Source organism: Panthera tigris, chromosome E1 (assembly GCF_018350195.1).
Source record: "Panthera tigris isolate Pti1 chromosome E1, P.tigris_Pti1_mat1.1, whole genome shotgun sequence".
NCBI lineage: Eukaryota > Metazoa > Chordata > Mammalia > Carnivora > Felidae > Panthera > Panthera tigris.
Window position 1 is genome coordinate 40,144,605 of NC_056673.1, and position 11,133 is coordinate 40,155,737.

The window sequence follows — 11,133 nt, forward strand, 5'->3', positions numbered from 1 at the left end:
AGCAGACAGACCTCGCCTCAGGCACCCCCATCCCCTGGACTACCATGTGACCCCAGGCCCAGCAACCTGAACTAGCTTTTGCACCAGCTGCAAAGGGTCGAGGCTTGGGTCCTCAAGCCCCAGCCCAGGTTCATGGGGACAGAAGGCAGGCCAGTGACAGACAGGGGGGTCCTGTTTGGGAGGATGGGAAGGAGGGTCTGGGGTAGGTGGGACTTGGCCAAGCAGCTGAAGGAGGGGCCTCAGGCTGTCTGTGGGGCCTCTGCAGGCTGCTGGGAACCAGCAAAGCCTGGAAGAGAAGGGAGGGGTAAACTGAGGGCTTGGACAGCAGGCAGGGGCCGAGGCCTTGTCGCTGTATCAGAAAGACAGCCGCGATTGATAGTTTTACAGGCTGCCCACTGGCTGGCCAAAGAGGTCACCGTTCAGTTTCCAAACTGCACAACCTTACACGGTGACCCTGATGAGGCTGCCCAGCAGTGACCAAGCGGCCACTGGAGTGGGGGCAGCCCACCCATGCCGGTGAGGCTACAAATTTCACGGCTGATGAGCAGGCCAGGCAGGCACCAGGACAGGGTCAGAGGGGAGGGACAGGCCAGGAAAAGTCATTCTGGCATAGCAGTGAGGAGAACAGGCTCAGACCCACCCCAGCTAAGTGATCTTAAGTTCTTAAGTTCTTAAATGATCTTAAGTTCTTACTTAAGTTCTCCAAACCTCAGTTTTCTCACCTAACAAAGGGCTGGTAACAGCTACCTTCAGGGGTGCGAGGACTAAAGGAAACAATGCCAGTCACTAAATCACCTTTGGTGTCTCTGTGAGCTCCTTGAAGGCAGGGCTCACACTCAGCAGGTGCAGCTCCCCAAGCTTTGGGGCTTCCAGCTGGGGAAAGGAGACCCTGACCCACCCCCCGGCACCCTGGAGGAGACCTAGCCCATCTTCAGACTCATCCAGGGGGCTGGTCCAGCTGCGACCCTTGCTGGCAGAGACCTTTGTCCCAGTGGCCTGGGTGGCCCCAGAACACCCCTCTTCCTCCCAGGCCCTGGGAGGATGGTTGGCCCAGTCCTCCTCCAGCCTCTGAAAGGGCTGGGTCAGCACCCTGGGCTGCTGCTCTGATCCGCTCCCTGTACCTGTTGCTGTCACTACTGCAGGGCTGGGAAGCCTCGGGGATCGGGTGGCAGAGTGGGAGACAGGGAGAAGGGGACAGCAGAGACGGGAAGCAGAGGCACAGTAGGGGGCTGCAGTCCTGGTCATGACTTTCAGCCCAGACCCCCAGGAGAAAAAGGGGTAGAGATCTGGAATCCTAAGCAAATTCCACATAAATGAGCCCTGGGGCCATAGTTCCCACTGAAGGAACCTGGAGGTGCCTATCCAAATGATATGCAAATTCCATTCAAATCATCACACTGGGTGAGGCCAAGCTGGGGTAAGTGAGCATTTGGGGGGCTCACCTACCCTCACCTTTCATTGATGATCTGTAGCTGGTCTGGCTGGCCAGAGGGAGGCCCCTGTGGGAGCACTCACCTTTCTGGAGCATCTTCGGCCTCAGCTGCCGACTATAATGCGCATCCAGCCAGTTAGCCAGTTGCTGGAAGACACGCTTCATGTTTAGGCGAGAGGGGCCCAAGCCGCTAGCCTCCAGCACCGAGGTCACTACGTTCCCCTGCGTTGCCTCATCCAGCTCTGGGTCCACCTCCTCCCAGGCCTCGGCCCCTTCAGACACCAGCTCTACCTCTTCTGTTGCCCCCTCCTCAGCTGACGCCACCTCTTCTGTGGCCACCAGTTCCTCCTCAGGCACCAATTCCTCCACAGGCACAAAATCTTCCGCCACAAAATCCTCTGCTGTCAGTAACCCCTTCTCAGCCTCTAAGCCCCAGTCTTGCTCTCGCACCTCGCTGCAGCACAGCCTGTATCTGGGCAGGGAGACAGGAAAGTCTTTCTGTGCCCCTGAAGGCCAATCCCAGGCAGAGCCCCCAGCGCCCCCCTTCCACCTGCTCCTAGGACATCTCCAGCCACCAGGGTTGAGGAGCTCTCGTGCTCTCTGCCCCAGTCTACACATAGATCCAATGGCTACTCCTCAGTTCTGTCCCAACTAGGGGAAAAGGGAGCTGGGTACCCGCCTCAAGGCTTCAAACACCCAGCCCAGGCACCAGGTAGGAAGGAGGGTCACCAAACACTGCACAAACCCTGCTTTCTCCTAGTACCCCCACCCTGCTGCACAGAACAGACCGGCAAGGATAATAATATTCCTTCTGCTCCCCTCCGTGATTTAACCTTTACAGCCCATCCCACAGCTAGTTGCCATAGGAACAAATCCATTTTAGTAAGGCTCAGACAGTTCAAGCCATTGGCCAAGGACACAGCCAATAAAGGGACCAAGTTGGGACTCGGTCCCAAATGTTTCCAGCTCCCAGGCCAGTGCTCCTTCACTCTCAGCCTCTGTCAAGGTGAAGGAAAGGCTTCGGTTCCCACCTGGAACAGCCTAAATCAGATGACCACCTATGGGGCAAGATTTGAAAGAAAAGGGAGCAGCCCCTTCCAGAACAACTCAACCCAGCCAGCCCAGAGCATAAGGCCTTCTCTAGGGCGGCAGGATTGCAGGTGGTTGTCTGACTGCTGAAAAGTGAGGGTGGTTGATGGGAGAGCCCCTAGCCAGCTTACCCCAGGTGTGACATCTCCTCCTTCTCAGTCTTCCCATGATTCCTTCAACAGAGAAAAGGGCTTTCACTGTCCCAAGGCAACATTAGCTGAAACCGCAAAGTCCCTGCGGGCCCCAACATGTGAAAAAGTCCTGGGGAGAAATGACGGGCCCAGACATGGGGACGGAGAAAAGGGTGGGGCGGGGGAGGGGCTGGGGCAGCGAAAGAGGGGCGCCAGGAGTGAAGGAAGGTCAGAAGCAAACCCCCTCCCCACTCTGGGAAAGTGAGTGTGGGTCAGGCAAGGGCCTGGGGGTCCCAGCACCGCACCTTTCCATAAAAAACACAGGGTCCGAGATAATCCTTATAGACCTTCTGAGCTCCTCAGCCAGGGCCTCCTGAAAACCAGGAAGGGCCTCCTGTGGTGGAGAAGGGGTATTACCAGGGGATCCCCACAGAACTCCAGCCCCTACTCCCAGGCACAGAAAGGAAATCAGCCAGCGGGGCTGAGGCACAAGCACACAGGCAAAAGCGGGCAGCCGGGGGTCCTCACCAGAGGTACGGCGTGTGTGAGGCGGGTGACAGGATCAGTGGACCCCGGCGCTTGCTGGCGGAGGGTCTTCACCTCCTCCTGAGCCTGGGTCGGCATGCCCCCACGCTCCGTGTACTTCTCCCGTAGGTCCTGCAGCTGGGAAGCCACTTGCAGATTCTGTTGGGACCCAGGCTCACCCAGCCCGCCCTTTCCCCAGGGGGCTAAGAGGCGAGAGGCCCAGACTCTGACACAGGGTGCCCCCAGATAGGTCCCTGGACTCTACTCCACTCAGACACCACCTGCTAGGCCCCATGCCAGACGCTGAGGGTGTGCAAAGGGACAGACCCAGTCCTGGCTCAAGGAGCTTGTCCTCCCAGGAAAGTCAGGCAGCCGACCAAGGGCCCCGAGCTCCCTGCTCTGGGTCACGGTCTCTCGAGGGCAGGGGCAGGAGCCAAGGACAGTTTCACCTCATGCTGGAGCCGCATCTGGATTACTCTCTCCGAAGCCAGCTGCTGCTGCAACTTCTCAGTCTCAGCCCCATGCTGGAAGGACCCAAGACTGGTAAGCACCCCTCCCCCCAGGCCTCCCCACCACTTCCGACAGGTCTTCCCAGGCACATGGGTGAGGCTTTGGCAGCCCTTTAAGTAAGAAGTCACGTAGAGTGAGGCCACGTAAGGCAGGAGAGTCATGCGGCCTGGTTCCTGGAACACGCTGTGACCCTCTCTGGGACTTGGTCCCCTCCCTGGGACAAGGAGGGGGCAGAATGAGGGCTCTCTGAGATCCCCTCCAACTCGGACTCTGACGCAGAGAGGGGTCTGGGGCCTGGCCGAGCCAAAAGCCCCATGAGGTGAGGACAGGGAGGAGGGGGCTTGGGTGTGGCGGGGCCATGACAAGAGGGAGCCCTGGGCACACCCGGACACACCGACTGGCAGCGTTGCTGCAGCTTCAGGACCTGGGCCCGCAGCTGGGTGACCTCCCTCTGCTACTGGTCCTGGGCCTCCCTCCTGAGCACCAGCACCTCTAACAGCTCAGCCATCTGCTGGCTGGCCTCGGCTGGTGACATGTAGGGACAGAAGCTCGGCTCCGGTCCCCTTGGCCTTCGGGGACCAGTCTGGTCCTCCCACTGCCTCTGTCCACCCCGCCCCTCAGCTCCTGAGGGGAGTGGGGGGGGGGGTGTCCACCTTTGCAGGATTCGCCTTCCTCACTTGGTCTCCTTTCCGTAAATGTTAGTTAACTGACACGGAGCAAGGCCCTGGGTGACCAGTCTGCCAGGCCTGGTCCCAGCACACACGGGGCTCAAGTCTAGTGGGGAAAGTGATGGGTGAGGAAATCCTGCCAGTGCATAGGCTGGGCTCCGATGAAGCGAGTGCAATGGGCGCGCTGGGGGTCTCAGCTGTGACACCCTGTCCTGCCTTACGAGGTCTGCCTCTGCGGGGCAAGCGGGGCTCCGCCAGGCACAGAATGGCAAACAAGGCCCAGACAGGGGGTGGAGAGGCCTGGAGGCAATCACAAGACACTGGGAGGGCTCTGACGCTGGGGCTGGGGTGGGGGTTGAGGTTACCCTTTGGCCAATGGGAAACTTGGGGTTTTAGGCAGAGGACGACGTGGTCAGATTTGGTTTTAGGAAACTTATTTGGGCTGTGTGCAGAATGACCCGGAAGGGCAGCAATCCAGGCAGGGAGACCGGTTAAGACGGGGGGCCTGGGCTAGAGTCAGGGAGGTGAGGAGGAGAAAAGACACTTGAGCCTCTCTGAGGAGGTGGAAGCAACAGAACTTAGGGACCAGTTCCCATGCCAGGGACCTGGGGACCCGTGGGCCAACGGGGGAGCTGAGGAACCCAGGGGGAAGGAAGGTCAGGCCCGGGGGGAGGGGAACAGCATGAGTTCAGCCATCTTGTGTCTGCGGCTCACAGCCAGACCTGAGCTCCCCAGGGACCAACGCTATGCCTCCCTCTTCTTCATAAACACACAGTAGCAGCACAGCCCCTGGCCTGGCCCCGGTGCCTCAGCGCCTGGTCTCTGGCAGTTCCCGGCTCCTTCCCTTCCTTGCTTCCAGGCCCCTTCTTCCTGTGCCCCAAATAACAAAAGGCCACAGGCTTAGAGGGACCCTGGGGCTTCTGTACAGCATTTTACAGGGTGCAGAAAGCACTTCCTCAGCTGTGCCTCTGGAAGGGTCCACAGGGCTGAGAGTACTCCTCCCCATGCTAACGACGGAGGTTCAGCGGGTCAAGGAACACCGTCCAAGCTCACACCGCTAAGAAATGCCAGAGTGGGGACTCGAACTCAGGTCTCCAAACTCCGAGTTCTGAGTTCTTCCCCCCACCCCAAGTTACAACTTCACGTACAAAACTGCTCCACACAATCAAGGGGGTAGAGCTGAGAGGCCTGGAGGGAGGGAGAGAGGCAGGGGCAGGGGAGTCAACACCCCCTGGCCACGGATGTGCCCTCTGTCCACCTGCTCAACTCCTGCTCAGCTGCTCGTTCTCCTCCTCCAGCAGCCTCAGCTGCTCCTGCAGGGCTTCCAGCTGCGGGCAGTCGTGCAGGACCTCCGTCTCCCGCAGACAAGTCCTAGGGGTGAGAGCCACAGAAGCCAGGGGGTGGGGGACCCAGGTCCCAGCCCACCCGGGGGCTGCCCACCTGGGCTCAGTGTGGCGGTCTCCATTAGTCCCAGCAGCCCTGCCGGCAGGTGCACCATCAGTGTTCCTGTTTGCACACAGGGAAACTGAGGCACAGAGAAGGGGCTGCCCAGGTGAAAAGGCAGGACACTCACGGCTCAGGGGCTCCATAGGAATGATAGTGCTGCTCCTCTTCCTCCTCCTCCTCCTCAGAGTCTGAGCAGAGCTGAAGGAGGTCATCTCTCAAGCTCACCTGGTATCTGAGGTGTAAAATCTGGCAGTCAGGGAGAGGTGCCCCGTCGGAACGCAGGCAGGGGCGAGCACAGGTCCAGGCACGGGGCGGGGTGGGGGTGCTATAGGTAGGTCTGAGATGGCACACTCCCTCCCCTCCTCCCTGCCCGGTTACGTCCTCCCTGGCTGAGCCCAGCATGGCTTCCAGTTTGCTGTGCTCCCCCATCAGAACACTGTTCTGTCTCACCAGGGACTGGCCAATGCGAGCCACAGTATTTAGGTCCCGCTCTCTCTGCAGAGGGACCCCCATCCACGGGGAATACGTTCCTGTTTTCTGGGCTCTCCCAGACAGGTGGGAGAAGCAAGGGAGTACACAGGGGTCAAAGGGAAGCTAGGCCACTAGGGGAAACCTTCCCCACACCCTAGTTTTCCAGGGTACTAGAAAAAAGTCTGCCATCGACACACTGTGGGGCCTGACTCAGCTTCCCCTTATGGAGAAGAGCACATCAGACCAGATGGCTCTACAAGCAATTCTGGCCTGGATATCCGGCATATACCTGCCTTCCATAAGAGGGACCCCTGGCTCGGCTCCCAGAGAAATAATCAGGCAGGAAAAAGACAAGACTCCTACCCCTCCAGGGGAGAATGAAAACAGAGGCCTGGCTAAGGCTCAGGCTGGGCCGGACAGGGAAAGCAGTACACAGCTTCTCTAGCAAATTTAACATCACTTTGACATCTTCTTGGGTGATCTCGGCTGGTGGGGGTTGGTCGGGGCACAGCGCTGCAAAAGCAGGAGTGGAGGCCAAGGTGGGAAAAGGGAGGACATACGCTACCCCACATCCCACTGTTTCCTGCCCGATCCTCAGTTCTCCCTCAACAACAAGAGTCAGCGACAAGAGAGCTCCCTTCCTGCCCCCACTATTCTCTCCAGACACCCCCAGTACCCAGCACTCCTTTCCCCTGCTCCCAGGGCCAAATGGGCTCTTTTGTGCCCTGGAGGGGCCTGGGTGAGGTCAAGGGATCACAGTCCTCCAAGCTCAGGTGGAAATGAGTTCTCAGGACGCCCGAGTCCCTGGTACCAGGGGAATGCAGGAGGCTAGCGAAAGTACAGCCCCAGACTGACTCATCACCTCTTACCCGGAGGGCGCTCTCGGGCCGACTGGAGCCTCACGGGTCATAAAACAGACGCAGTCACCCACCCTGCACCTGTTGCGTGTGGAGAGGCGGGAGAGACTTTTCCAGCCTGCAGTAGGAGCTCCTGAGCCTCTAGACCTAATCCAGAGATCTCCCGCGACCCAGGAGAGGTACAAGGGGAAGAAACCTGAGGCCCCGCCCACCCCGAGTCTGGGAAAAGCCGGGCTTCGACACCCGCAGCCAAAAGGTTGCCAAAACCTTCCCACCCACCTCCGCCCACCCACCTCCCCAGCTTGGTGCGGCGGGCGAGCACACGCTCAGAGCGAGCCTGGCAGCGCCCTCCCGCAGCCCCCCGCCCCTCTCCTGGAATTGCGGTTGACTGAGTGGGGCGGGGCAGGGGGGACCGTGAGAGTGCGCAGATCTGGGGAGCAACAGACGCGCAGAGCCGGGCGGACGAGCGCGCGGGTGCGCCGACCTGACCCTCCGACAGCAATCAGGGGACGACAGAAGGTTGGAGAAGAAGGGCAAGAGGCGTCCGAACAGGCACCGCAGTGACAACGCAAGTGGGTGGAAGGGTGAGACTGAGTGCCAGAGGGGGCGGGGCGCCTGGAACCGACGCCCCCCCCCCCCTTCTGCCTGGAAATACCCAGGTCCCACCCGCTCTGGGGTCCCGGGGACCCGGTTTACCTTCCTCCAGCTCCCGAATAAAGGCGGCGTGCTCGGGGCCCGACACCCCAGGCCGCCGTCCGATGTAGGCGGCCGGCGTCTTCCAGATGCCCGCCGCCTTCTCAGTCCCCAGGCCAGTGGCCCGGGGACCAAAGGGCCCTCGGAATATGAAGCGAGTCCACTGCGCGTCAGAGTTGCCGGGCCCAAACTGGGCATTCCGCTGGGCGGCGGCGAATGCGGACGCGCGCGGTGTTCCTGTCGGGGATCCAGCCTTGGAGGTCGGGCGAGCTCCGGCGGGGGCGGGTCCCGAGACGGATGGGGATCTGGATCCCGTTCGCGGTCCTTCAGTCAGTGCCTGCGCAGGGGCGAGTGCAGGCTGCGCTGAGGGCTCTGGAGCGGAATGGGCTGCGGGTGGGGGTGCGGGGGTGACTCCCGCTGGAGCCCGGGTTCTGAAGCGCTGCCCCACGAGGCCTTGCCCGGGCTCTTTCGGGCGCATCTTGAGTCCGCAGTCTGCTGCCGCAGCCCCGCCTTTATAACCTGCGCCTGGAGCGCTCGCCCGCCGGCCCGTACCACGCGCGGGAGGGGGCAGCCAGGGAGCAACCAGTGGTGCCCGGGACTGGGAGTCGCGCGCGAGGGGACGGAGGTGGTGGAGCAGAGCGCAAAAAATCAGAACAAGGAGAGAGTCGAATGGCGGTTCCGGCCGGTTCCATGGGCTTGGTTCCGAGTGCAGGGTTTCTACTCTCCTCTCCACCTCCGGAGAATGGTTCTGCCCAAAGTCGCGGCTTCCCTGGACTTCGGGTACCGGGACCCCGAGGTCCCTACCTGGGGGGCACAGCCTCCCTCCATTCCCGCGGGCGTTGCCGGCTGCCCTCCCTGGATGTGATCTGGGAGTTAGCGCAGGGTAGTGCTTTCCCCGGTGGCTGGGAGATGCATCCCGACCCTAGGACTGTTTCAACGCGCTGCCCAGTCCGGCGCGTCACACGCTGGTCCTCGCGCTCACGCTCCCAGGGCTCCAGCCGTTTGACAGCCCTTCTTCTTCTTTCTTAATTCGTCTTACTACCTTTCCTCGTGCTTTACCTCTAGCCCTCATTCGCTTCGCCCACCTCCTTCCACCCTGGCAAACACCTGTTCTTGCTGCAGACCCCGCTTAGAGGGCTCCCCCTGAAGACTCCTCCAACCTCGTCCCCTGTGGCCCCAGAGCGTCCCTCATCCGGCGGCCGGCAGTGCTCAAGAGTGTGTCTATTTCCAATCCAGACCTGCGCCCCTTCAGCGCAGGGAGCGGGTTCCTCAGAGCGCACCACGGGAGGCGGGCCGAGGAGTCGTGGGGCCATTTCTGTGCCTTAGACTGGAAGAACCTGCAGGCCCAAAAGAGATGGTTATGGCACTAATTCTCCTTTTTTTTTTTTTTTTTTTTTTTTAATGTTTACTGATTTTCAGAGACAGCGCAGGGGAGGGACAGAGCGTGAGAGCGTGCCCACCCACGAAGGAGGGACAGAGAAAGAAAGAGGGAGGGATAGAAAGAATTCCAAGTAGGCTCTACGCTGTCAGCACAGAGCTCAACGCAGGGCTCTATATCGTGAACCGTGAGATCATGACCTCAGAATCAAGACTTGGATGCTTAACCGACTGAACCACCCAGGCACTGTCTTATCTTCTCACTGTGGTCCTCACGTAGTGGAAGGGTGGAGGGAGCTCTCTGGGGCTTCTTTTATAAGGCCACCAGTTCCCATGCCTGAGGGTTCCCCCCTCAAGACCTAATCACCTCAGAAAGGCCCCACCTCCTAACACCATCGCGCTGGGGGTTAGGATTTCAACATGAATTGCAGGGGGACACCAACACTTAGACCATAACAACCCTATCACTCTTTAAAAACAAAGCAACAGCAATAACAAAAACCCACCAGTTTTTGGGGTGCCTGGGTGGCTCAGTTGGTTAAGCATCCGACTTCAGCTCAGATCACGATCTTACAGTTTGTGAGTTTGAGCCCCACGTCTGGCTCTGTGCTGACAGCTCAGAGCCTGGAGCCTGCTTCGGATTCTGTGGCTCCCTCTCTCTTTGCCCCTCCCCTGTTCATGCTCTGTTTCTTTCTCTCTCAAAAATAAACAAACATTAAAAAAATAATAATATTTTATTTAATCTGGTATCTCCAATACTGATACATGAATTCACCAAACTTGCAGGGTACAAAATCAATGTGCAGAAATTGGTTGCATTTTTATACACCAATAGTGAAGCAACAGAAGGACAAATAAAGAAACTGATCCCATTCACAATTGCACCAAGAATCATAAAATACCTAGGAATAAACCTAACCGAAGAGGTAAAAGATCTATATGCTGAAAACTAGAGAAAGCTTATAAAGGAAACTGAAGAAGACGCAAGGAAATGGAAAAGCATTCCATGCTCATGGATTGGAAAATAAATGTTGTTAAAATGTCAATACTACCCAAAGCAATCTACACATTCAATGCAATACCAATCAAAATTTCACCGGCAGTCTTCGCAAAGCTAGAACAAACAGTCCTAAAATTTGTGTGGAACCACAAAAGACCCCGAAGAGCCAAAGTAATACTGAAGAAGAAAACCAAAGCAGGAGGCATCGCAATCCCAGACTTTAGCCTCTGCTACAAAACTGTAATCATCAAGATGGTATGGTATTGGCACAAAAACAGACACATGGACTGATGGAACAGAATAGAGAACCCAGAATTGGGCCCACAAATGTATGGCCAACTAATTTTTGACAAAGCAGGAGAGTATCCAATGGAAAAAAGTCTCTTTAGCAAATGCTGCTGGGAGAACTGGACACCAACATGCAGAAGAATGAAACTAGACCACCTCTTACACTATACACAAAAATAAACTCAAAATGGATGAAAGACCTAAATGTGAGACAGGAAACCATCAAAACCCTAGAGGAGAAAACAGGCAACAACCTCTTTGACCTCAGCCGCAGCAATTTCTTACTCGACACATCTCCAAAGGCAAGGGAATTAAAAGCAGCAATGAACTATTGAGACCTCATCAAGATAAAAAGCTTCTCCACTGCAAAGGAAACAATCAACAAAACTAAAAGGCAACCGATGGAATGGGAGAAGATATTTGCAAATGACGTATCAGATAAAGTGTTAGTATCTATAAAGAACTCACCAAACTCCACACCCTAAAAACAAATAATCCAGTGAAGAAATGGGCAGAAGACATGAATAGACACTTTTCCAAAGAAGACATCCAGGTGGCCAGCAGACACATGAAACACTGCTCAATGTCACTCCTTATCAGGGAAATACAAATCAAAGCCACACTGAGATACCACCTCACACCTGTC

The 11,133-nt window shown here is 57.6% G+C and overlaps 1 protein-coding gene across 1 annotated transcript; it reads right to left on the reverse strand.

Annotated features, from left to right (window-relative positions):
- Positions 1 to 1,343: 1,343 nt before the first annotated feature.
- Positions 1,344 to 8,300, reverse strand: HAP1 (huntingtin associated protein 1). The gene is given in 10 exon segments (XM_042965459.1): positions 1,344 to 1,988; positions 2,958 to 3,046; positions 3,181 to 3,336; positions 3,627 to 3,701; positions 4,082 to 4,311; positions 5,623 to 5,726; positions 5,929 to 6,047; positions 6,180 to 6,338; positions 6,691 to 6,785; positions 7,826 to 8,300. Coding segments are annotated over 10 exon segments (2,052 nt in total). The 3' UTR covers positions 1,344 to 1,438.
- Positions 8,301 to 11,133: the final 2,833 nt, after the last annotated feature.